Source organism: Pristiophorus japonicus, chromosome 22, assembly GCF_044704955.1.
Source record: "Pristiophorus japonicus isolate sPriJap1 chromosome 22, sPriJap1.hap1, whole genome shotgun sequence".
Classification (NCBI taxonomy): Eukaryota; Metazoa; Chordata; class Chondrichthyes; family Pristiophoridae; genus Pristiophorus; species Pristiophorus japonicus.
Genome location: NC_091998.1, coordinates 23,621,990 through 23,647,605, shown reverse-complemented (window position 1 = coordinate 23,647,605; position 25,616 = coordinate 23,621,990). Strand labels below are relative to the sequence as shown.

Genomic DNA, 25,616 nt, shown 5'->3' with positions numbered 1-25,616 from the left:
ATCTAAGTAACAATACAGTTGTACTCGTAATATGGTCTCAGCATTGCCTCATATACCCCCATTCAGCCTGTACAACAAGCCTACTTCAGTCCCTTTAAGGTGGGAGGAATGCGTGAAATGGTTTGAGGGTGCCATGACATCACTATATGAAAGAGAGATTTACCTTTGTTTTATGGGGACACAATTTGCAAGATCTATTCAACACCCTATTGGATACTGAGGGATGATGCAGGCTGAAATGAAGCTAAGATAGCATTTTGGTCCGTAGCAAAACACAACATATTGATACAGTCATACTTTTACAGGCTGAATGGCACAAGAATATATCTAAAGATACTTCTTTATATTTCCATCGACAAGCAGCAAAATGTTAAAATGTAGGTTGACTGGTGCAGCTTAGGAAATCAAAACACAGAGAATTGTTTGTCTAAAATTTAGTATTAATGAGGACTGGAGAAAGAGCTCACCTTAAATGAGCTTTTAGAACTGGCCAGAACACTTAATCCAAATGATCATACAGCAGATGTGGAAACTAAAACTTATGCTACAGGTACAACGTCCAAAATCCAGAATCCTCGGGACCTAATCCATTCCAGAGTTTGGATTTTTCCAGATTTCTTTCAAGAAAATCAAGAATATAGTCTGAAATCCGGAATCCTAATCCGTGCTGGGTTTTGAGAGGCAAAGTCCGAAATCTGACAAAACTCAAAATCCGGCACGGATTTGGTTGAGGATTCCGGATTTTAGACTTGATTTTCTTGTCTGAAATCTGGAATCCTCAACCGAATCGTGCTGGATTTTGCCTCAAAAATGTCTGGTTTTCGGACAATAATTCCAGATTCCGGACGACTCCATCAACTATGCGTAAAATGTCCGGTTTTTGGACTATTCCGGTTTTCGGAGTTCCAGATTCGGAACGGTGCACCTGTAATGTGTTTTTTAAAAAATGCTGTCAGTCTACCTTAAAGGAACGTAATGGTGCATTATATTCCTCCAGACACTAGAGAGGGAACTGGGGGTTTTCAGTTGGCTTAAAGGCCTTACAGATTCTGTAACCTGTAAAATCCATGGGCTTTTCCTATTGATGAATAATCCACATTTATAAAGACAGAATCAAGAGATTATACATTGAATTAGTCAATGGGATTCGGTGTTTTTTATTTCAATGAATTAAGTTGACCATAGTTGCTATCCACAACCAGTGAGAGGCGAGAGGCTGCGAGAATCTTTTGGTGAAATGCAGCCTGATAAAGTTTGAGAGCCACGAATATATTACTGCATGTTGGGATTTCTAACTCGACGCGGGTCATGATGTGAATCAGCTATTTCGTCAGTCGCTGTTTTGCCTTTTCGAATTTATGTTGTTTCAACGGTTGTACATCCAACAACAACAACAACTTGCATTTATATAGCGCCTTTAACATCATTAACCATCCGGGTCGACAGGATGCCGCCATTCTGCCAGGATGACTAAGCCCAAAGCGGTTTGAGAACGATCCATTTCCAGCATATAGCGAGGCTTACCTTGGTCTGCATCATTCCATGCCGCTGATTTCTCATTTCCCTCACTATGTCCATGATGTCAAACTGAAAAAGAGGAATATTATTGCCAACTGATATTGCAAATTGTCAGAATAATTTATAAGCACAAACCTATGGACAGTTTAGAATAAATAACTGCGGATTCAGTGAGCAGACTCATTCAGTATCTATAAAGTGTTGACTTGTGATTCTCCATGCAATAGCTATGATAAAGTGACCAGTACTGGCTAATAAACGCATCAAAATAAAATTTAAAAAATAGAAGGTGACTATATCGGATATTAACGACTTGGAAGAAGGGACTGAGTGTAACGTAGCCGAGTTTGCTGACAGTACAAAGATGGGAGGAAAAGCAAAGAGTTAGGAGGACACAAAAAATCTGCAAAAGGATATAGACAGGCTAAGTGAGTGGGCAAAAATTTGGCAGATGGAGTATAATGTCGGAAAGTGCGAGGTCATACACTTTCGCAGAAAATAATCAAAGAGCAAGTTATTATTTAAATGGAGAAAGATTGCAAAGTGCCGCAGTACAGCGGGATCTGTGGGTACTTGTGCATGAAATACAAAAGGATAGTATGTAGGTACAGCAAGTGATCAGGAAGGCCAATGGTATCTTGGCCTTTTTTGTAAAAGGGTTGGAGTATAAAAGCAGGGAAGTCTTGCTACAGTTATATAAGGTATTGGTGAGGCCACAACTGGAATACTGCGTGCAGGTTTGGTTTCCATATTTACGAAAGGATATACTTGCTTTGGAGGCAGTTCAGAGAAGGTTCACTAGGTTGATTCCGGGGATGAGGGGGTTGACTTATGAGGAAAGGTTGAGTAGGTTGGGCCTCTACTCATTGGAATTCAGAAGAATGAGAGGTGATCTTATCAAAATAAGATTATGAGGGGGCTTGACAAGATGGATGCAGAGAGGATGTTTCCACTGATGGGGGAGACTAGAACTAGAGGGCATGATCTTAGAATAAGGGGCCGCCCATTTAAAACTGAGATGAGGAGAAATTTCTTCTCTCAGAGGGTTGTAAATCTGTGGAAGTCGCTGCCTCAGGGAGCTATGGAAGCTGGGATATTGAATAAATTTAAGACATAAATAGATAGTTTTTTAAACGATAAGGGGATAAGGGGTTATGGGGAGTGGGTGGGGAAGTGGAGCTGAGTCCATGAACAGATCAGCCATAATCTTATTGAATGGCGGAGCAGGCTCGAGGGGCCGTATGGCTACTCCTGTTTCTATTTCTTATGTTCTTATGTTCCAATGCTCAGATACTTTGCTGTGCTTTTTGGAGTAAAGCTTTGCTGCAGTTGTACATGGCCTTGGTGAGGCCTCACCTGGAATATTGTGTTCAGTTTTGGTCTCCTAATCTGAGGAAGTATGTTCTTGCTATTGGAAGTGCAGCGAAGGTTCATCAAACTGATTTCCGGGATGGCAGGACTGACATATGAGGAGAGACTGGATCGACTGGGCCTGTATTCACTGGAGTTTAGAAGAATGAGAGGGGATCTTATAGAAACATATAAAATACTGACGGGACTGGACAGGTTAGATGCAGGAAAAATGTTCCCGATGTTGGAGAAGTCCAGAACCAGGGGACAGAGTCTAAGGATAAGGGGTAAGCCATTTAGGACCGAGATGAGGAGAAACTCCTTCAGAGAGTTGTTAACCTGTGGAATTCTCTGCCGCAGAGAGTTGTTGATGCCAGTTCATTGGATATATTCAAGAGGGAGTTAGATGTGGCCCTTATGGCTAAAGGGATCAAGGGGTATGGAGAAAAAGCAGGGAAGGGGTACTGATCAACCATGATCTTATTGAATGGTGGTGTAGGCTCAAAGGGCCTAATGGCCTACTCCTGCACCTATTTTCTATGTTTAAAAGAGAATATGTGCATTTAAATGCCGATACAAGCCTTCTCATTCCGCTGCTGGTGATATTTGTAATGTTATCCTAGAACCAATGGGATGGCCAGCTCGTCTCCTGGATTAGAAATTTAGGGGCTATCTATACGTTGAGCATCTGCCCTCATCATAACCAGTTTATATAACAATACCTTGCATTTATGTAGCACCTTTAATATAGTAAAGCATCCTAAGGAGTTTAACAGGAACGTAAATAGGCATAAATTTGACACCGAGTCATGCAGATATATTCGGACAGGTGACCAAAAGATTGGTCCAAGAGTTAGATTTTAAGGAAAAGATTTGAACACAAGGGTGAGAATTTTAAGTTCAAGGTAGTGCCGGACCAGGAGCCAATGTAGATCAACAAGCACAGGGATGTTGGATGAACAGGAGTTGGTGTGAGTTAGGATAGTACAGCATAGCTGTGGATGAGCTGAAGTTTATGGAGGATGGAAAGCCGGGCAAGAACACATGCTTTGCACCGGTTCCACCCTATGTAAACTAGAGGTGATCCAAAACCCAGCTGCCCCTGTCCTAACTTACAACAAGTCCTATTCACCCATCACCCCTGGGCTCGCTGAGCTACATTGGCTCCCGGTTAAGCAACACCTCGATTTCAAAATTCTCATCCTTGTTTTCAAATACTTCCATGGCCTTGCCCCCTCCCTATCTCTGTAATCCCCTCCAGCTGCCCCCCACTACCCACCCCCCTGCCCTGCCCCCAAGATGTCTGCGCTCCTCTAATTCTGCCCTCTTGAACATCCCTGATTACAATCGCTCAACCATTCGTGGCCGTGCCTTCTGTTGCCTCGGCCCCAAGCTCTGGAACTCCCTGTCTAAACCTCTCCGCCTCTCTTTCCCCCTTTAAGACGCACCTTAAAACCTACCTCTTTGACCAACAGCTTGGTCAAGCTTTTGGTCACCTGCCCTAACTTCTCCTTATGTAGCTTTATGTCAAATATTTTATCTTATAATACTCTTGTGAAGCATCTTGGGATGTTTTACTATGTTAAAGGCGCTATATAAATACGAGTTGTTGTTGTTGTTGGTTCTGACTGGACAGAAACGGCTGAGAGACCAATATAGTGCGAGACCACAAAGCCTCCTGAAGGCCATTTCTCACCCGATACAAAATGCTGAACGGACACTGGTTCTGCTGCAGTTATACCGCTGATATCGTGTCACTGTGGAGCAGAAATTGTGCAACAAGGCAAGGCATAGAATACAGCAGGCTTGTATTTGTGTGCCTGGGATACTCTGCACTAAAAATATAATCAGTTCTGCTTATATACGTGCCACACAGTCACAGATAAGGTTCAAGATAAAGTTGAAAATTGAAATCAGATTGAAACAACGAATGGAAGATACATGATAAACCGGCATTTCACGCTGATGACGTTCGATTACAAAAAATCCACACTTCCCTCGCAATCACCGCTACCCAAGTTCTGCTGCACTTTGAAGTGATCCCAGCCTCTGTGGGTGGGAATTACCACAAGAACAGGATTTTCTGCCTACAATGTCCATCAGCCAAGATCGCTTTAAAAAGCAGCAACACTTGGGGGAGGGCCAGAAGTGTCGCGGGAATTGGGTGGGCGTGGAAGAGAGCAGGAGACAGCAGCAGCCCTTTGGAAGCGAGAGTTGGAAAGTATTAATATTAATTCGGGGAGTTTGGTTGGGGGGAAGCTAGCATTAGCTGCAAGGAGGGGGAGAAAACATTGCCAGCTTCAACGGGGGCAGGGCCAGCTTGAACAGAGGGAGGGGAAGAAGGGAGCCAGTATAACGTGGTCGGTGGTGTAATGTATTTGCTTCATGGGTTCTTTGCTGAAGAATTCATAGCAACACATTGCTATGAAACATAGAAACATAGAAAATAGGTGCAGGAGTAGGCCATTCGGCCCTTCGAGCCTGCACCACCATTCAATATGATCATGGCTGATCATGCTACTTCAGTACCCCACTCTTGCTTTCTCTCCATACTCCCTGATCCCTTTAGCCGTAAGGGCCACATCTAACTCCCCTTTGAATATATCCAACGAACTGGACTCAACAACTTTTTGTGGTAGAGAATTCCACAGGTTCACAATTCTCTGGGTGACAAAGTTTCTCTTCATCTCGGTCCTATATGGCTTACCTATTATCCTTAGACTGTGACCCATGGTTCTGGACTTCACCAACATCGGGAACATTCTTCCTGCATCTAACTTGTCCAATCCCGTCAGAATTTGATATGCTTCGATGAGATCCCCTCTCATTCTTCTAAATTCCAGTGAATATAAGCCTAGTCGATCCAGTCTTTCATCATATGTCAGTCCTGCCATCCTGGGAATCAGTCTGGTGAACCTTCGCTGCACTCCCTCAATAGCAAGAATGTCCTTCCTCAGATTGGAGACCAAAACTGCACACAATACTCAAGGTGTGGTCTCACCATGGCCCTGTACAACTACAGCAAGACCTCCCTGCTCCTATACTCAAATCCTCTCGCTACGAAGGCCAATATACCATTTGCCTTCTTAACTGCCTGCTGTACCTGCATGCCTACTTTCAATGACTGATGTACCATGCCACCCAGGTCTCGTTGCACCTCCCCTTTTACTAATCTGTTACCATTCAGATAATAATCTGCCTTCCTGTTTTTGCCACCAAAGTGGATAACCTCACATTTATACACATTATACTGCATCTGCCATGCATTTGCCCACTTACCTAACCTGTCCAAGTCACCCTGCAGCCTCTTAGCATCCTCCTCACAGCTCACACTGCCAGCCAGCTTAGTGTCATCTGCAAATGTGGAGATATTACATTCTATTCCTTCGTCTAAATCATTAATATATATTGTAAATAGCTGGAGTCCCAGCACTGAAACTTGTGGTACCTCACTAGTCACTGCCTGCCATTCTGAAAAGGACCAGTTTATTCCCACTGTTTGCTTCCTGTCTGCCAACCAGTTCTCTATCCGTGTCAATACATTACCCCCAATCCCATATGCCTTAATTTTGCACACTAATCTCTTGTGTGGGACCTTGTCAAAAGCCTTTTGAAAGTCCAAATACACCACATCCACTGGTTTTCCCTTATCCACTCTACTCGAACTTTATTAACAAATGTTTAACAATCATACTACACATTACCAGTTCATCCAACTGCATACCTCATTATGGATGATCTCGACCCAACTGGCTGGGGTTTTATTGAGTCTTGTGAACATCACGTGACTGGCCAAGCCACTCACCATGCAACAGCTCCACAACTATTTTAAGCTAATCCTATAAATCAAGTGCCCCCTTCAAGGCGCACTAAAACCGACAAATAAACAAATGAAACTTTGGACATTAAATGGATCAAATTAAGATTTGGTTGCCGGGGGTGATGTTGCACTCCAGTCCCTCCGGCGCCCACCTCTCGCGGAAGGCCGCAAGCGTACCGGTGGACACCGCGTGCTCCATCTCCAGGGACACCCTGGCTCGGATGTAAGCACGGAAGAGAGGCAGGCAGTCGGGCTCAATGACCCCCTCGACCGCCCGCTGCCTGGACTGGCTGATGACCCCCTTGGCCACGCCCAGGAGCAGTCATACGAGGAGGCCTTTGGACCTACCCGCTCCCCTCCGCACAGGGTGCCCAAAGATCAGGAGCATGGGACTGAAGTGCAACCAGAATTTGAGGAGCAGCCCTTTCAAATATTGGAAGAGGGGCTGCAATCTCGCACACTCAATAAAAACATGGAACACGGACTCCTCCAGACCGCAGAAATTGCAGGCGGCCTGGGAGCCCGTGAACCGACTTAACAATGTATTGCGCGGGACTGCTCTGTGCAACACCCTCCAGGCCAAGTCCCCAATAAATAGAGGGAGGACTCCCGCACAGAGTGTACTCCATTGGGAACCCCCGCCTCCTCCAGACAGCAAGATGATGCGCCATGGTGTGCAACAGCTCTACAACTCTTTTGTGGGGTACAAAATAAACATTAGATCGAGTGCCCCCTGATCTGGGGGACACTCCAGACACTTATAACTGCCCTCTTTTATTTATTTATTTATTTTTTGTGTTTTTTTTCTTTTGTGATTTTTTTTGGGGGCATTAAAATCATATAATTTACAAGTGCCCCCTATAAAAGGGGAGGGGGACACTAAAACCCGGCAATTAAAACAAATTAAACTTTAAAACTTAAAATCAAATTAAAATTTGGTTGCCGGGGGTGATGATGCACTCCAGTCCCTCTGGCGCCCACCTCTCGCGGAAGACCGCGAGCGTACCGGTGGACACCGCGTGCTCCATCTCCAGGGACACCCTGGCCCGGATGTAACCGCGGAAGAGAGGCAGGCAGTCGGGCTGAACGACCCCCTCGACCGCTCGCTGCCTGGACCGGCTGATAGCACCCTTGGCCGTGCCAAGGAGCAGTCCTACGAGGAGGCCCTCGGACCTACCCGCTCCCCTCCGCACAGGGTACCCAAAGATCAGGAGTGTGGGACTGAAGTGCAACCAGAATTTGAGGATCAGCCTCTTCAAATAATGGAACAGGGGCTGCAGCCTCGCACACTCAATAAAAACGTGGAACACGGACTCCTCCAGACCGGGGAGGCCTGGGAGCCCGTGAACCGACTTAACAATGTATTGCGTGGGACTGCTCTGTGCAACACCCTCCAGGCCAAGTCCCCAATAAATAAAGGGAGGACTCCCGCAAAGAGTGCACTCCATTGGGAACCCCCGCCTCCTCCAGACGGCAAGATGATGCACCATGGTGTGCAACAGCTCTACAAACAGCTCTACAAACCTGGGAGCATCCTCACAGGTGCATATATTACAGGTGGGAGGATGAGAAAGTGTCTCAGTGAAAGGCTGGGAGGTGGAGGTGGTATGGCGGGGGTGCAAAATAGTCGAGGCCCGTTTTCGGGCCCAGACTCAGAGCTGCGTGATCAGCACGTGCCTGAATGGAAAGGCCCAAGGCCGTCGCAAAACTGGGCCTCGTGCCTCATCTACATCTTCCAGATGGGCTGCTGCTTCCTGTTGCCGAGCAGTGGCCCTCATTGGAGGAGGGTGGATCGGTTAACTGTGGGGAGGGCAATCACCAGGGACATAGTGTTGGGACTTTAGATACAAAGGCTTAGTCGACAACTTTCCAACATGGAGACTCACCTACCTCTTCTAACTTGGTTCGGTCGGTTGTAGCCTCACCTTTGAGTCAGAAGGTTGGGCTTTCAAGTTCCACTTCAGGACTTGAACATATTTGTTCTGACTGACTCGGGGAGTAAAAGCAAATGGGAAGTTCCTTTATCTTTTATTTATTTCATTGGCAAAGCTCTGTGAGTAAATTCCAAAGAAGCCAGAGGCAGGAAAACCAACAAAGGTAAACCCTGTGGGCAAGGCTTTGGTAATTGTGGTTACAATGCAGCTCCTAAGGGAGTAAACTCTCTCTAATATCAGCAATTGGAAGTGTTGGAACTACACAGGATTACATCGGATATACAGCACAGAAACAGGCCATTCAGCCCAACCAGTCCATGTCGGTGTTAATGCTCCACTCGAGCCTCCTCCCGGCTTTCCTCACCTAATCTATCTGCATAACCCTCTATTCCCTTCTCCCTCATACGCTTGTCTAGCCTCCCCTTGAATGCCTCTATACTGAACTGTACTGAAGTGTCAGCCTAGATTATGTGCTCAAGTCTTTAGAATGGGGCTTGATGCCATGAATTTCTGACTCAGAGGTGAGAGGACTACCACTGAGCCAAGGCTGGTATCCAAGACATACTTAAAAAAAACAAATTACCATTATTACCACTGCCTACTGTAAAGAAGAACTTGTATTTCTATAGCGCCTTTCATTACCGGACATCCCAAAGTGCTTTACAGTCAAATAAGTACTTTTTGAAGTGTAGTCACTGTTGTAATTGGTGGCAGCCAATTTACACACAAACAATAAATTACTTTTGAAGTGCAGTCACTGTAGTTTAATGGGTAAAAACCGCAGTCAATTGCACACAGCAAGATCCAACAAACAGCAACTGAGATAAAAGATTCGTCTTTTTGGTGAGCCTGGTTGAGAGAGAAATGCTAGCCGTCTCACCAGGAGAACTCTCTGGGGGAGAAATTCGGTCGCGCCTCTGTTGCGCATCCCGCCCAGAAATTGGTCAGAGTCGGTCGAAGAGCTGCCAGGGGCGATAAATCAGCCGTTGCACACCAGAGTTGGGGGGGGGGGGGACGATAATGAGAGTTTGGTCGGTATATTTGGTGGGCCCACTGCGCATGCGCGGAACTCCGAATCCGATCCCGGGAAAAGCCGAGTCTTAAAAGGCGCGGCATAGTAATGCACCCATTAAAGTTTTCAAAATCACTTGGTTTCCAACCTGTATTGTTGTGTCTGCCTGCCGCTGCAAGCTCGGAGGCTCACGCACCGTGCTGTGTGTAAACGTTGCACTGACTGTGACCTCCGAGGGAAGCGTTTCCTCATCCCTTTCAGTAACCACCACTTAATGACTCTGCAAGCCTGTACCCACTGTTTTTACAGACGTTGTTACTGGCAGGCGCTCAATGAGGCGAACGCACCGAATTTACCAACTGGAGCGCAAACGTGCGCATTGCGCTAGGAATACGTCACGATGGGAGTAATTTTCATCAGCCGGGCCCTAATGGTTTGTGCCCCCGGTGAGCCTCTATTGAATTTTCCGTTGGGACGCTAAAAGCTGCATACCCGGTTGCTAAGCTCGAACGCTCGCATTAACACCCGCCTCTGGCCGCTACCTGAGGCGTTAGACAACCGAAAATCCAACCCAAAATCTTCCTTCAAATAGTGTCAGGCGATCGTGTGCATCCACCAGAATGAGCCAGGGTCTTGGTTTATTGTCTCAACTCGCAGATAGCACCTCTGGAAAAAAAATGCTCGTCCAGGTTACATGCTCACGAGCTGGAGTGGGTCTCAAACCCACATCCTTCTGACTCGGGAGGAGAGTGTGCTACCCACAGAGCTAAGCTGACAGAAGTCAGGGAAGTACGGTTCTTCTGCTGCCACTGACATCGTGGAATCCTACCCGCAGGATAAACAGGATAAATTCCAAAGCAACGGGAGCCAAGGCAAACACAACTACTTCTGGCTCAAGCAGTTCTGCGTAACATAAACTCATTATTAATGACAGCTTCTCAGGCTTATTATTTACACAGGATTAGTAGTATCTGTGATTCATACTTTTCCTTATCAATAGAGATTTTTCAAGGCATGAGCTCGTGCATTCGGAATGTGGAGTTAAGACTCGCATTCACGTCATCTTCATAGAGGTGTCAACTGGCTTCATGCGAGACATTCAGTAAGTAAACAATTCCAGCTCATTCACATGTATTTAAAATATTTGTGAATGAATCATCCAAATCAGGAATTTCCTGACATCGGATACGTTTCCCGACATAACTGCTGTCACTACACTTCAGGAGTAATTCATTGTGCAAAGTTTTTTGAGGCGTTGAGGTGCTGTATAAAGGCAAGGATTTCTTTGAAACTAGAAGATCTGTTGACAAGTGCTTTCAGATTGATTTATTGATGGCTTTCTGTAATGTATTTGCTTCTTGAGTTCTTTGCTTAAGAATTCATAGCAACACATTGCTGTTAAGAACTAGTTATTAACAAAGGTTTAACAATCACACGACACATTACCAGTTCATCCACGAGGCTCACAACCACCTCATAGTGGATGACCTAGACCCAAGTGACTGGGGTTTTATTGAGTCTTGTGAACATCACGTGACTGGCTAAGCCACTCACAATGCAACAGCTCTACAGCTTTTCCTTTTCCCCTCTCTCCAACTTTGTAGCAGTTGTCATGTATCTTACATTATTATATATAACTGTATCCCAACATGCTATACATGATTGTAATAAGATATGACCTGTAACCACCAGCATACCTTACCACCGGGGGTGCACTTGCAAGAGACAGGTATATAAGGACAGGTCTCAGGCAAGTGTAGCATTCCAGAGCTGGAAAATAAAGGTGCAGGTCCAGAGTGACCTTGACTTCACTACATGCCTCGTGTGAATCTGTACTGAGGGGACAGGACTTTACAGTGGCGACGGGTTACGGGATTACAGAATCCACAGAATGGCGAACAACGGATCAGATGAAAAGCACAATGCTGGAGACAATTGGGAGGACATTATAGAAAGGCTCCAGCAAAGCTTTGTAACCAAAGACTAGTTAGGCGACGATACGGCAGATAAGAGAAGAGCCCATCTCTTGACCAGCTGTGGCTCGAAAACATAAGCTTCAATGAAGGATATGTTGGCACCTGAGAAACCAGCAAGCAAGTCATTTGAAGAATTGAGCACACTGGTAAGAGACGACCTGAAGCCAGCGAGCAGCCTACACATGGCCAGACACAGGTTCTACAACTACAGACGTTGTGTGGGCCAGAGCATACCCGACATCGTGGCGGAACTTCGGAGGTTGGCTAGTTTATGTGAGTTCTCCGATGAACTGAGGAGAGAAATGCTGAGAGACTTTTTCATTGCAGGCATATTCCAAAAGCTCATAGAGACCAAGAACCTGACCTTAGAGGCAGCAGCACTGGTTGCACAGATATTCTTGGTAGGGGAAGAAGAAATGAGGTTGATTTACAATGCAGGTACGACAACTAACAAAATAATGGAACAAGGAGTTCACAGCATTAGAAAAGCTGCTACCCCCACACAGACAAAACTGGGAGAACAGGCTTTCGTCAGCAAGCAGTGGCAACAGAAGCCATCAAGGGCCACAGGAACGGCCATTCACACCTCATCAACCCACAATGCGAGCAATCAACTACAAACTGAGAGAAGCTCAAGAGAGATCAGCCAGATGCAACTCATTCTTTGCAAGCAGTCTGTGCTGGAGGTGTGGGGGTGGGCACTTGTCAAGGGAATGTCGATTTCAGCAGGCTGTTTGCAGGAACTGTGAATATACATGGCCCGTATGTGCACAAAAACGGCAGCTCGGCTGGTATACGAATCGGATGGGTCGGAAAGCAGACCAGAAGACGGTGGGGACAGTACCAGGGACACCGATGTACAGCGGGTCAACACGATCAATGGCCGCTGCTCCTACAACAGGACCCCTCCTATAATGATGAGGGTCCTACTCAACGGGATATCTGTCAACATGGAGCTGGATACAGGAGCGAGTCAATCTCTCATGGGCGCTCAACAATTTGAACAACTGTGGCCGCATAAAAGAGGCAGACCAAAAATCACAAGGTTTGACACCAAACTAAGGACCTATACCAAAGAAATCGTACCAGTCCTCGGCAGCGCCATGCTCTCTGCCACACACAAAGGGGCAGTGAACCGACTTCCCCTGTGGATTGTCCCCAGAGACCCCTCAGCACTGCTGGGGAGAAGCTGGCTGGCAAAACTAAACTGGAAATGCCATGTCATCAGAGGAACGGACCTCCTGCTCAACAGTTATAAAGCGATTTGAACCTCTCTTTCAGCCAGGTGTGGGCACTTTCAAAGGGGCCAAAGTCAAAATCTACATCACACAGTATGCTAGACCGGTCCATCACAAGGCCAGAGCTGTATCCTATGTGATGAGGGAAAAGATTGAACACGAACTAGACAGGCTTCTGCGGGTAGGCATTATATCACCTGTGGAATTTAGCGACTGGGCAAGTCCCATCGTCCCAGTCATCAAGCCTGATGGATCCGTACGAATCTGTGGGGACTACAAATCTACCATAAACAGAGTCTCCCTACAGGACCAGTACCCGCTGCCCAGAGCGGAGGACTTATTTGCCACATTGGCTGGAGGTAAACTTTTCTCAAAATTAGACCTCACATCTGCGTATATGACGCAAGAATTGACCGAGGAATCCAAGCTACTCACCACCATCAACACACATCAAGGCCTTTTCATGTACAATCGATGCCCATTCGGCATCAGGTCGGCAGCTGCCATATTCCAGCGCAACATGGAGAGTCTGCTCAAGTCCATCACGGGGACGGTTGTATTTCAAGACTACATACTTATCACGGGCAGGGACACCGACTCCCATCTCCGTAATTTGGAGGAATTACTAAAGCGGTTGGATCGGGTAGGCTTACCAGTCAAGAAATCCAAATGCCTGTTTCTCGCACCCGAGGTTGAATTTTTGGGCAGAAGGATTGCCGCTGATGGAATCCGCCCAACAGAGTCCAAAACAGAAGCAATTAGCTTGGTACCCAGGCCCCGGAATGTCTCAGAACTGCGCGCCTTTCTCGGGCTACTCAATTACTTTGGGAGCTTTATGCAGAACTTACGTGCTACTCAGGAAGGGGTGCGATTGATTTTGGGGGGACGCCCAGGAACGCGCCTTCAATAAGGCACGCAACCTTCTGTGTTCCAACAGTGTTTTGACTTTCTTTGACCCAGGTAAAAAGCTAGTTCTCACATGTGATGCGTCAGCGTATGGGGTTGGGTGCGTTTTGCAACATATCAATAGTGCGGGCAAATTACAACCCATAGCTTATGCCTCCAGGTCACTTTCGCGGGCGGAGCGCGGGTACGGATTGGTAGAGAAGGAGGCGCTCGCGTGCATGTACGGTGTCAAAAAGATGCACCAATACCTTTTCGGGGCCAAGTTCGTGTTAGAAACCGACCACAAGCCCCTCACGTCCCTCCTATCCGAGAGCAAGGCAATAAACGCCAACGCCTTGGCGCGAATTCAACGGTGGGCACTCATGCTGGCGTCCTACGACTATACCATAAGGCACAGACCAGGCACAGACAACTGTGCCGACGCGCTCAGCAGGCTACCCCTGGCGACCACGGAAGGGTCTGACGAACAGGACTGTGAGATAGTCATGGCAATCAATGCCTTTGAGTCCACAGGTTCGCCCATGACGGCTCGCCAAATCAGAGCCTGGACGGCCAGCGACCCCACATTATCCTTAGTAAAAAGATGTGTCCTAACCGGTGACTGGGCAGAGGCTCGCAGTGCCTGCCCCGAGGAATTAAAACCCTTTCACAGGCGCATGCATGAGCTATCACTACAAGCAGACTGCCTGATGTGGGGCAGCCGAGTAGTCATGCCTCTGCGAGACAGAGAGGCATTTGTCTGGGAGCTCCACCGCGAGCACCCGGGGATCGTTCTCATGAAGGCTATAGCCAGATCCCACGTCTGGTGGCCTGGTATTGACGCGGACTTGGAGCTCTGCGTACAAAGGTGCACCATTTGTGCCCAACTCAGCAATGCCCCCAGGGAGGCTCCACTGAGCCCCTGGCCCTGGCCTACCAAACCGTGGTCGCGGGTGCACGTAGACTATGCGGGCCCATTCATGGGCAAAATGTTCCTCGTAGTTGTAGATGCATTTTCAAAGTGGATCGAATGCACCATTTTAAACTCAAGCACAACCTCCACCACTGTGGAGAGCCTCGCAACTATGTTTGCAACGCAAGGAATCCCTGACATATTAGTCAGTGACAATGGTCCGTGCTTCACCAGCGCAGAATTCCAAGACTTTATAATTGACCACGGCATAAATCACGTCAAGACGGCACCGTTCAAGCCGGCCTCCAACGGCCAGGCGGAGAGAGCAGTGCATATCATTAAACAAGGCATGCTTAAAATCCAAGGTCCCACGCTGCAGGGTCACCTGTCGCGACTGCTGTTGGCATACAGATCTCGTCCGCACTCATTGACTGGGATCCCCCCTGCGCAACTGTTGATGAAAAGGACTTTAAAAACAAGGCTCTCATTAATCCTCCCAGACATGCACGAAATCGTTGAGGCAAAGCGCCGTAAGCTGACTGAGTACCATGACAGAAATTCGAGGGGGAGATGGAATGAGATAGGGGACAAAGTGTTTGTACTAAACTATGGCAAGAGTCCCAAATGGCTTGCAGGGACAGTAACGGGCAAGGAAGGAAACAGGCTACTGGTAGTACAAATGGACAATGGCAAAACCTGCCGGAGGCATGTAGAGTCAAAAGCAGATTTACCAACAGCACTGCGGAACCAGAGGCAGACTACAATGTGGAACTCGCACCACACCTGTTGGACAGACAGAGGGAACAACCTGAGGAAAGGGCAATTCCAATAGACAGCCCAGGCGAGTCAACAATAATCACACCAATCGAAACAGACAGCCCAGGCGAGATACCAGCAACCACACCCAAAGAAAAACAGACACCAAGGCAAACAACTGAACCACAACTCAGACGCTCCACGCGAGAGCGTAGACCACCTGAGAGACTGAACTTATAAAGACAATAAGACCTTGGGGGAGGGTGATTTCATGTATCTTACATTATTATATATAACTGTATCCCAACATACTATACATGACTGTAATAAGATATGACCTGTAACCACCAGCATACCTTACCACCGGGGGTGCACTTTCAAGAGACAGGTATATAAGGACAGGTCTCGGGCAAGTGCAGCATTCCAGAGCTGGAAAATAAAGGTGCAGGTCCAGAGTGACCTTGACTTCACTACATGCCTCGTGTGAATCTGTACTGAGGGGACAGGACTTTACAGCAGTGGTGTTGAATCTCTTGCTCTCCTCCTCTCCCTCAAGGTGTTGAAACAGTAGGCCTCTTCCTCCTCTCCTGGGTACTCAGTTTGCAGGCAGCAGTAATAACAGCAGCTCCTTCCTCCAGGCTCACAGCTCTCAAGTGACTAAGCCACTCCCACAACAGCCCTACAACAATTTTGTTGTATCTGTAAATCAATTTTAAATTTAAATCGTGCCCCCTGATTAAACGGGGGGCGGGGGGGGGGCACACTCCAGAATCGTTCATTCAAGTGCCCCCTTGTTTTTTTATTGAGGGCACCAAAAACACAATTTAACAATTCAACATAAAGGGAACCTTTGTCAAATCAAATCAAATTCAATCAAATTAAAATTCTGTTCCCAGTTGAAATAATACACTCCAGTCCCTCCAGTGCCCACCTCGCACGGAAGGCCACAAGCGTACCAGTGGACACCATGTGCTCCATCTCCAGGGACACCCTGGTTCAGATGTAACCGTGGAAGAGAGGCAGGCAGTCAGGCTCAACGACCCCCTCCACTGCCCGTACCTGGCCAGGCCCAGGAGCAGTCCTACGAGGAGGCCTTCCGACCTGCCCGCTCCCCTCCGCACAGGGTTCCCAAAGATCAGGAGCGTGGGACTGAAGTGCAACCAGAATTTGAGGAGCAGCCCCTTTAAATATCGGAACAGGGGCTGCAAACTCAAACATTTGACATAAATGTGGAACACGGACTCCTCTAGACCGCAGAAATTACAGGCGGCCTGGGAGCCCGTGAACCGACTTAAAAACTTATTGCACAGGACTGATCCGCGCACCACCCTCCAGGCCAAGTCCCCGATAAATAGAGGGAGGACTCCCGCGTAGAGAGCACTCCATTGGGCAACAGCTCTACAACTCTGTGAGCGTACTCACAGGTGCATACATTACAGTTTTCATGCCTTGTGAGCAGCAGGTAAACACAAGCAGGTGCTATCCTATTAATAAACTTTAATAGCTTTTGGAATGCATCAACCAATCTGAATGTTGAAGGAATCTGAACTCCTGCAAGTGGACCTGTATTTCCTACAATTCCGAGTGAACCTTATACTTGTATGAAATAAAGAAAGCCTTGCATTAATATAGCACCTATCATTACCTCATGATGTCCCAAAGTGCTTTACAGCCAATGAAGTATTTTTGAATGCAATCACTGTTGTAATGTAGGACAAGTAGCAGCCAATTTGCGCATGAAGTTCCCACAAACAGCAATGTCAAAATCTTTTTTTTTTTTAAAGTGACTTTGGTTGAGAGATAAATATTGGTCAGGACACCGGGGAGAACTCAACTGTTCTTCTTCAAAATAGTGCCATGGGGTCTTTCACTTCCACCTGAGAGGGTAGATGGGGCCTTGGTTTCACGTCTCATCTGAAAGACAGCACCTCTGACAGTGCAGCTCTCCCTCAGTACTGCAGCCTAGATTTTATGCTCATGTCTCTAAGTGGAACTTGAACCCACAACCTTTTGACTCAGAGGCGAGAGTGCTACCCACTGAGCCACGGCTGATACATATGGCATAAAGATAGTTCAGTCTGAAGTTACTACAAACTAAAGCCAATGCCCCTTTGCATGCCACAAGACTTACTATGGTGTAATGTATTGGAGAACACGTGGGATACCTACCACAGTGTGGGGAAATACAAGACTGTTGGATCACTGCATTCAAGCTGAATTAACATAATGTTCTCGCTCAGGCCAACATCCCTAGCATCGAAGCATTGACCACGCTTGATCAGCTCCGCTGGACGAGCCATATCGCCCGCATGTCTGACACTTAGACTCCCAAAATTAAATAGTTCATCACCCCGGGCCTTTTCCTGACATCTTAAAAAATACTTTTTATTTTTCAACCATTATTGGTATCAATATGAATTACTTCCCACTTCTCCACATCAAACACCATCTGTTCAGTTGATAATGCTCTGGCAGCATCTTTGAATGTTATCCCTTCCTCTGAGCATCCTGCCTTTCCCACGCAACTTGGTATCCACTGTAGACTTGGATGTTCTGCTTTAATGTCTTTATCAAGATCATTTTTATAAACATTATGAGCGCCAGAAAGCCTGGGATTGATCCCTTGGGTGCTCTACTGGGAACAGCTGTCCAATTAGACTCCCTACCATTGATCACCAGCTTTTGTTTCATATTATTCAGCCAATTTATTATACCAATCATCCTCTCCCCCTTTTATCGCAGGGCCTTTATCGTCAGCTGCAAGTTTCTTGTGAGACACTTCATCAAATGCCCTCTGAAAGACTGGATATAATATCTGCTGCATTACCCTTATCAATTAATCCTTTTTCCATCTTCAAAGAATTCCAATAACTTCACTTGCTTTTCATCCATCCAAGTGCCTTGGAATTCTAGCCTTTGCCCTTGTTGAATGTGCTTGAATCGCTTTCTTTGTAATAGACTTCAAAGGTTTTCCTATTATAGATGTCAAGTTAATAGACCGATAAGGATATATTTACTGATCCCACACTCCCTGTGGGAAGATATTGTTTGAAGAATTGTGTCATAATGTTGTGGACCTATCTTTGGCCATTGAGAGCACGGGATCAGTAAATTTATCTAATAACACCCACCATTGGCTTCTGTTCATTTTCAAATATTGGGACAAGGTTCCAACAACTCCTCCATTTAATGAGCTAGACAAAGACTCAATAACATCTGCATTGCCTCATTTCCTTTTCTGCAAAGGACAGTCTGGGGCTGCATTTTTCTGGTTAAGCTAGTCTATCAGCGCACTCTTAATATCGACCATAACTAACGCCATGAACTGAATATGCTCGGCTTTTTGTAGTCTCACAGGGGCTGACATATTGGGCAGGGTGGGGGTGGGGGGAGAAATTGGGCCTCGGTGCACCCATTTGCGAGGGGGAAAATAGGGCAAAAAGCAGCAATCTTGGGGCGCAATGTCTCGCGGACCCAAAGTCGTCTGAAATACGTCCAACCCCATTTGCGGTGGGGCGATATTCAGGCATCCCTGGCGGCTGCCTAAAAGAGGTGTAAGGCCCCTGTCAATCTCATTCTTGATAGCTCCAATTGGGACAGAATCTACAACCTTTAGTGGGAGAGAGTTAAAGATTTCAACTACCCTTTGTGTTAAATAAATTCCATGTAAACTAGTAAAACCGTCCATCGTGGAGAAAGCAGGCGGTGTCCAGCACCTGTAATGTTAGGGAATTCAACCAAGAGACTGGGGCACAAATCCCATGCTTGGCTGCTGTATGCACCCAGAGTTTCCCAAAATTCTGCCAGGTCTGATTGAGCAAAAAGAAATGATCCGAGGCATGGAGAGGTGAGAGAATTCATACCTATGCTAGTTATGCTAAACCTGTACCAAACCTTGGTTAGACCACACTTAATGCATACTGTTCTGGTCACCATATTATAAAAAGGATAGAGACACTGAAGAGGGTGCAGAGAAGAGTTACAAGGATGATACCAAAAATGCGAGGGTACACATATCAGGAAAGGACGAACAGGCTGGGTCTCTTTTCTCTTGAAAAAAGAAGGCTGAGGGGTGACCTGATAGATATAATTATGAAAGGTTTTGATAGAGTGGATACAGAGTGAATGTTTCCAGTTGTGGGAAAGCACATAACTAGAGGCCGTCAATATAAGATAGTCACCAAGAAATCCAATAGGGAATTCAGAAGAAACTTCTTTCCCCGAAGAGTAGTGAGAATGTGGAACTTGCTACCACAGGGAGTGGTTAAGGCGAATAGTATTGATGCATTTAAGGGGAGGTTAGACAAGCATATGAGGGAGAAGGGAATAGAGGGTTATGCTGATAGATTTAGATGAGGAAAGACGAGAGGAGGCTCAAGTGGAGCATAAAGGCCAGCACAGACTGGTTGGGCCGAATGGCCTATTTCTGTGCCATATATCCTATGTAATCCTATGTAATACTGGGAAACTCAAATACACCTACTCGTTGTTTGAGCAAGCGATGGTATCGATAGGGGCTGATTAGTGCAGCCTTGAAACATGGGAGAATTGTGGTCCAAGGGGAAAAGAAGATAATTGCATTTTAGACAAAAAAAAAACCCTTCACAAGGATATTTCCTTTACTTACACTGAGTTCTTTGTTAATCAGGCTCAACAGTACATCTGTGCAGATCAGCACTCCACTCCTTCCGATACCAGCACTGCAGTGTACCACCATTGGTCCCAGCTGATGTACTCCCCTCATATAGAGAATAAAACGCACAAGCTGCTCTGATGAGGTTGGTGTGCTGTGGTCGGGCCATGTAATAAATTTGAGGTGTTTGACATAATGCACTTCTCCCGTCTGAAATAGGCAAATACACGCAGAAATCAAACTATCGTCAATCTGTAAGACATCGTTGCAGAATTGTGTTTGAGTTTCTGAGTTTCTCCTCTCCTTTTCCTGCAGCACACTCTCAGGTACTGCCAGCCCTTGGGTACTTTAACTAAGGAGCCTTCCTTGACGTTGAGCGCTAGCAGCCTGTTCAACTTGGGAGGGCATCGCAGTTGAGTCCAACATCATCCTCACCTGACAATCACCCACTTGCATTTTCCAAGCTGGGTCACTGGTGATCAGGCGTCACCGGGATCACTTTCAGATTTCTCCAATGCTTCCCCTTCCAGCCCAAGGGATGCTAAAGACTAGTGTTGCACTGTTAACTCCACCGTTGTCCCAGCTGGGATTAACTAGTGTAGCACTGACCAGTGATTGAACCCAAGCGCTGATTTGTATGGCTCAGTGTTAGAGGGAATGGTAGCACAGTGGTTATGGTACTGGAGACATGAGTTCAAATCCCACCATGGCAACCGGGGAATTTAAATTCAGCCAATTAAATAAATCTGGAATCAAAAGCTAGCATCAGTAACAGTGACCATGAAAATACCGGATTGTCATAAAAACACAACTGGTTCACCAATGTCCTTTAGGGAAGGAAATCTGCTGTCCTTACCCGCTCTGGCCTATATGTGACTCCAGACCCACAGTAAGGTGGTTGACTTTTAACTGCCCCTCTGAAATGGCCTAGCGAGCCACTCAGTTGTATCAAGCCGCTATGACAAAGTCAGCACTATGGGAGCACCTTCACCACATGGACTGCAGTGGTTCAAGAAGGCAGCTCACCACCACCTTCTCAAGGGGGCAATTAGGGATGGGCAATAAATGCCAGCCTTGCCAGTGACGCCCGCATCCCAAGAATGAATAAATGAAAAAAACAATACGGGGCACTTAGCACCTGAGCGACCTTTCCACTTAACAAACATTCAAAATAATCTAAAGTCTGATTTTAATGCAGCTTGTCCCAGTGAGCGAGGCAGCCGATCTTCACACCTTCTGATTGTAGCACGTGAGCTGCGTTTCCGACTGGAAACAAGGTCATTTTAAGGCAGTGGTTGTAGCCCAAGAAAATCCATTGAAGTTACTATATCGTTTCGTCATTGTGCTGTAATGAGGTTTTATTTCCAGCTGAATTTCTCCGTCAGTATTAACAGGCACTTTGCCGGGACATGGTGAGACAGATTGCTCGGTTCCTGCATCTGGGCTTATTGAATCTAGTAGGCGCGGCACATACAGGAAAATTGAATGGGAAGGATCCCACACCTGTAACTCAACTCTCCCAATTTTTCATCTATTGAACGGACAAAAAATTGTCCAGGCTCCCTTGCAGGTCATAGAATCATAGAATGACACAGCACAGAAGGAGGCCATTTGACCCGTCGTGCCTGTGTTGGCTCTTTGGTAGAGCTGCCCAGTTAGTCTCACTCCCCCGCTCTTTCCCCACAGCCCTGTACATTTTTTCCCTTCAAGTATTTATCCAATTCCCATTTGAAAGTTATTATTGAATCTGCTCCCACCGGCCTTTCAGCCAATGTGTTCCAGATCTCAACAACTCACTGCGTAAAATATTGTTTCCCACATTACAACAGTGACTGCACTCCAAAAGTACTTCAGTGGCTGTAAAGCGCTTTGAGACGTCCGGTGGTCGTGAAAGGTGCTATATAAATGCAAGTCTTTCTTTCCTCTTTCTTTCTCCTATCGCCTCTGGTTCTTTTGCCAATCACCTTAATCTGTGTCTTCTGGTTAACTCCAGCCACTGGAAACAGGTTTTCCTTATTTACTCTATCAAAACCATTCCTGATTTTGAACAATCAGGTCTCCCACCCACTTTTCCTGTATGAGCTGGACCAGATGATCCGATATGCCCGGAAGAAACAATGGCAAAACCTACCCCAGTCTGTACAGATGTCATTCCTTAAACTCTGTATAGATATAGTTGATTAAAAAAATATTTTTAATTTTTAAATATTTAATATTAAAAAATTTTTTTTTAATCACCTTCTGCATCAAACTAAAACATAAATCTCTGGAAAAACAGAAATACACTCAATAATTGTTTCCATTAATGTGTTTTTAAATTTCTTACCTCATTGGCTATCATCTTCAAGCTGTTTATTTCGAAAGAATCCAGCAGCTGCTGGTTTTGCAGGATGAGGTGGTACTTGTTGACTCTCATTGGTTTGTACATTTGGTCAGGCCAGTATCCGTGACACTTGACCTTTCCCCGCTCGTGTTCACGGGTCATCATCGCGATGACGTCCGCTTTGTTTTCCCAGATCATTTGCCAAAAGTCACTTGTGGTGCCGGGCAGCGGCCCTTGGCATGCAATGTACAAATACTCCTCGGAGCCAATCGGCATCCTGATGTAACTGGCGTTGATGTAGCCGTGGTCCCCAATGTGAACACGGGTTTTATCATCTGCGGTTTGGAGAATAAAAGCATATCACAGCGGCAGGTTCATGAGTTTTAAGTAGAATTACATCGACAGTACAGCACAGAAACAGGCCAAACAGCCCAACTGGTCCGTGCTGGTGTTATGCTCTAGACGAGTCTCCTCCCATCCTTCTTCATCTCACCCTAACAGCATATCCTTCTCTTCCCTTCTCCCTCCTGTACTTATCCAACTTCCCTTTAAAGGAATCCATGCGATTCTCCTCAAGTATTACCACTCTTTTGAGTAAAGAAGTTACCCTTAAATTCTTTATTGGATTTATTAGTGACTATCTTATAGAAACATAGAAACATAGAAAATAAGTTCAGTAGTAGGCCATTCGGCCCTTTGAGCCTGCACCACCATTCAATATGATCATGCAACTTCAGTACCCCATTCCTGCTTTCTCTCCATACCCATTTATCCCTTTAGCCATAAGGGTCACATCTAACTCCCTTTTGAATATATCTAACGAACTGGCCTCAACAACTTTCTGTGGTAGAGAATTCCACAGGTTAACAATTCGCTGAGTGAAGAAGTTTCTCCTCATCTCGGTCCTAAATGGCTTACCCCTTATCCCTGGTTCTGGACTTCCCCAACATCGGGAACATTTTTCCTGCATCTAACCTGTCCAATCCCGTCAGAATTTTATATGTTTTGATGAGATTCCCTCTCATTCCAGTGCATATAAGCCTTGTCGATCCAGTCTTTCTTCATATGTCAGTCTAGCCATCCCGGGAATCAGTCTGGTGAACCTTCGCTGTATTCCCTCAATAGCAAGAATGTCCTTCCTCAGATTAGGAGACCAAAACTGTATACAATATTCAAGATGTGGCCTCACCAAGTCCCTGTACAACTGCAGTAAGACCTCCCTGCTCCTATACTCAAATCCTCACGCTATGAAGGCCAACATGCCATTTGTCTTCTTCACCGCCTACTGTACCTACATGCCAACATTCAATGACTGATGTACCATGACACCCAGGTCTCGTTGCACCTCCCCTTTTACTAATCTGTCACCATTCAGATAATATTCTGTTTTTGCCACCAAAGTGGATAACCTCACATTTATCTACATTATACTGCGTTATCTATATTATATTTATGGCTCCCTAGTCTTGGTCTTCCCCACAAGTGGAAACATCTTCTCTACATCTACCTGATCAAATCCTTTCATAGTGTTAAAGACCTCGATCAGGTCACCCCTCAGCCTTCTCTTTTTCTAGAGAAAAGATCCCTTGTCTCTTCAATTTTTCCTCAGTTCTGATACCATCCTTGGAAATCTTTTGTGCATCTTCTCCAGTGTTTCCAATAACTTATTTATAATAAGGAATCAAGACAGTGCACAGTACTCCAAGTGAGGTCTAACCAAGGTACTATACAAGTTTAACATCATTTCTCTACTTTTCAATTCTATCCCCCATAAAAATGTACCTCAGTGTTTGGTTTGCCTTTTTTATGGCCTTATTGACCTGCGTTTTAGTGATTTGTGTTTCTGTACTTCCGATTCCCAAGTCCAAATCGTTTATGATTTTCAGATCACAGAGACTTGTGGGCGGATTCAGAGGCCCTGTGCTCCCAGCAGGGAGCTGCAGTGAAACGAGAGTGTAGGTTGGAGAATTGGAGCTGCAATGTTCGAGCCCCAGCAGAGTTGTCGCTAAGTTGCACGCACGCGCGGCCAGACAGCAGTCCCGCGCAAGCCGTTCACTTATTTTTACATTGTAGCTACCTCGCATGCGCAGAAATTTGAATGGACCACGCATTGGGGGAGGCAGGCTGTGCAGGAGGCAGTGCAACTGGCCGGGGACAAGACCCCATCCCTGATCTATGCTCCCTGTGAGCATGGCTTCCTCACTGGTAGTGTGAGAGCACTGAATTAACAGGCTAGGGTTTATTACTGGTGTTTTATCATTACACCAACAATTTATATAGCACCTTTAATGTAGTAAAACTTCCCAAGGGGCTTCACCGTACCGGTATCAAACAAAATTTAACACCGAGCCACATAAGGAGATAATAGGACAGGTGACCAAAAGTTTGGTCAGAGATATATGGTTTTAAGGAGCATCTTAAAGAAGAAGGAGAGAGGCTGAGAGAGTTTAGGGAGGGAATTCCAGAGCAGCTGAAGACACGTCTACCAATGGTCGAGCGATTAAAAATCAGCGATGCAGAAGAGACCAGAATTGGAAGAGCACGGAGATCTCGGGGTGGGGGGGTTGTGGGGCTGAAGGAGGTAACAGAGTTAGGGAGGGGTGAGGCCCTGGAGGGATTTGAAAACAAGGATGAGGATTTTCAAATCGAGGTGTTGACAGACTGAGTGCCAATGCGAGCATCAGGGCGGTGAGTGAGCCGGACACAGTGGGAGTTAGAATACGAGCAGCAGAGTTTTGGTTGAGTTCAAGTTTAAGGAACTTATGCTTACAGTCTCATGAACTGTTGAGTAACACCACTGAATGATGGCATAAGATATTTGTTGATATGGAAAAGGAGTAAAAATCCAGCAATCAACCACAGTGCTACAATGCTATTTGAACTAAAAATCGATAGAATTTGTTCTGCTTCCATTTGTTGTTAGACTTACCATGTCAGGTCTCCAATTGCTCATATATTGGAACTCAAATGTTATTTTCTACAAGAAATCTATTCCATTTCCATTTGAATGAATCAATACTAACTGCTTCCACCATCTCCCTCGGGAGCCTGTTCCATAGATTGACCACTTGCTCACTGAAAGATTGTTTCCGCAGGTTCGTTTTGAATTTACACCCCGAAATATTGGCTGCATATATTACATTTTACTCCCTTAATAAATGATTGTGTTCACAGGCCTGAGGGGCATCAGCGCTGGGGGAGGGAAAATAGTTCCAATTTTGGCATTCAAGGGTGGAGTTGCAAGTTCACAAATGAATG

General features: G+C 46.0%; 1 protein-coding gene across 1 annotated transcript in view; it reads right to left on the bottom strand.

Annotated features, from left to right (window-relative positions):
* ptpn20 (protein tyrosine phosphatase non-receptor type 20) overlaps positions 1 to 25,616 on the bottom strand; it is a 473,076-nt gene that overhangs the window by 1,697 nt on the left and 445,763 nt on the right. Inside the window, exons 47-49 of the mRNA XM_070865389.1 lie at positions 22,362 to 22,693; positions 20,030 to 20,245; positions 1,525 to 1,587 (exon numbers count right to left, since the gene is read on the bottom strand). Of these exons, the coding sequence (XP_070721490.1) occupies positions 1,525 to 1,587; positions 20,030 to 20,245; positions 22,362 to 22,693 (611 nt within the window). The remainder of the gene's footprint in view (positions 1 to 1,524; positions 1,588 to 20,029; positions 20,246 to 22,361; positions 22,694 to 25,616) is intronic.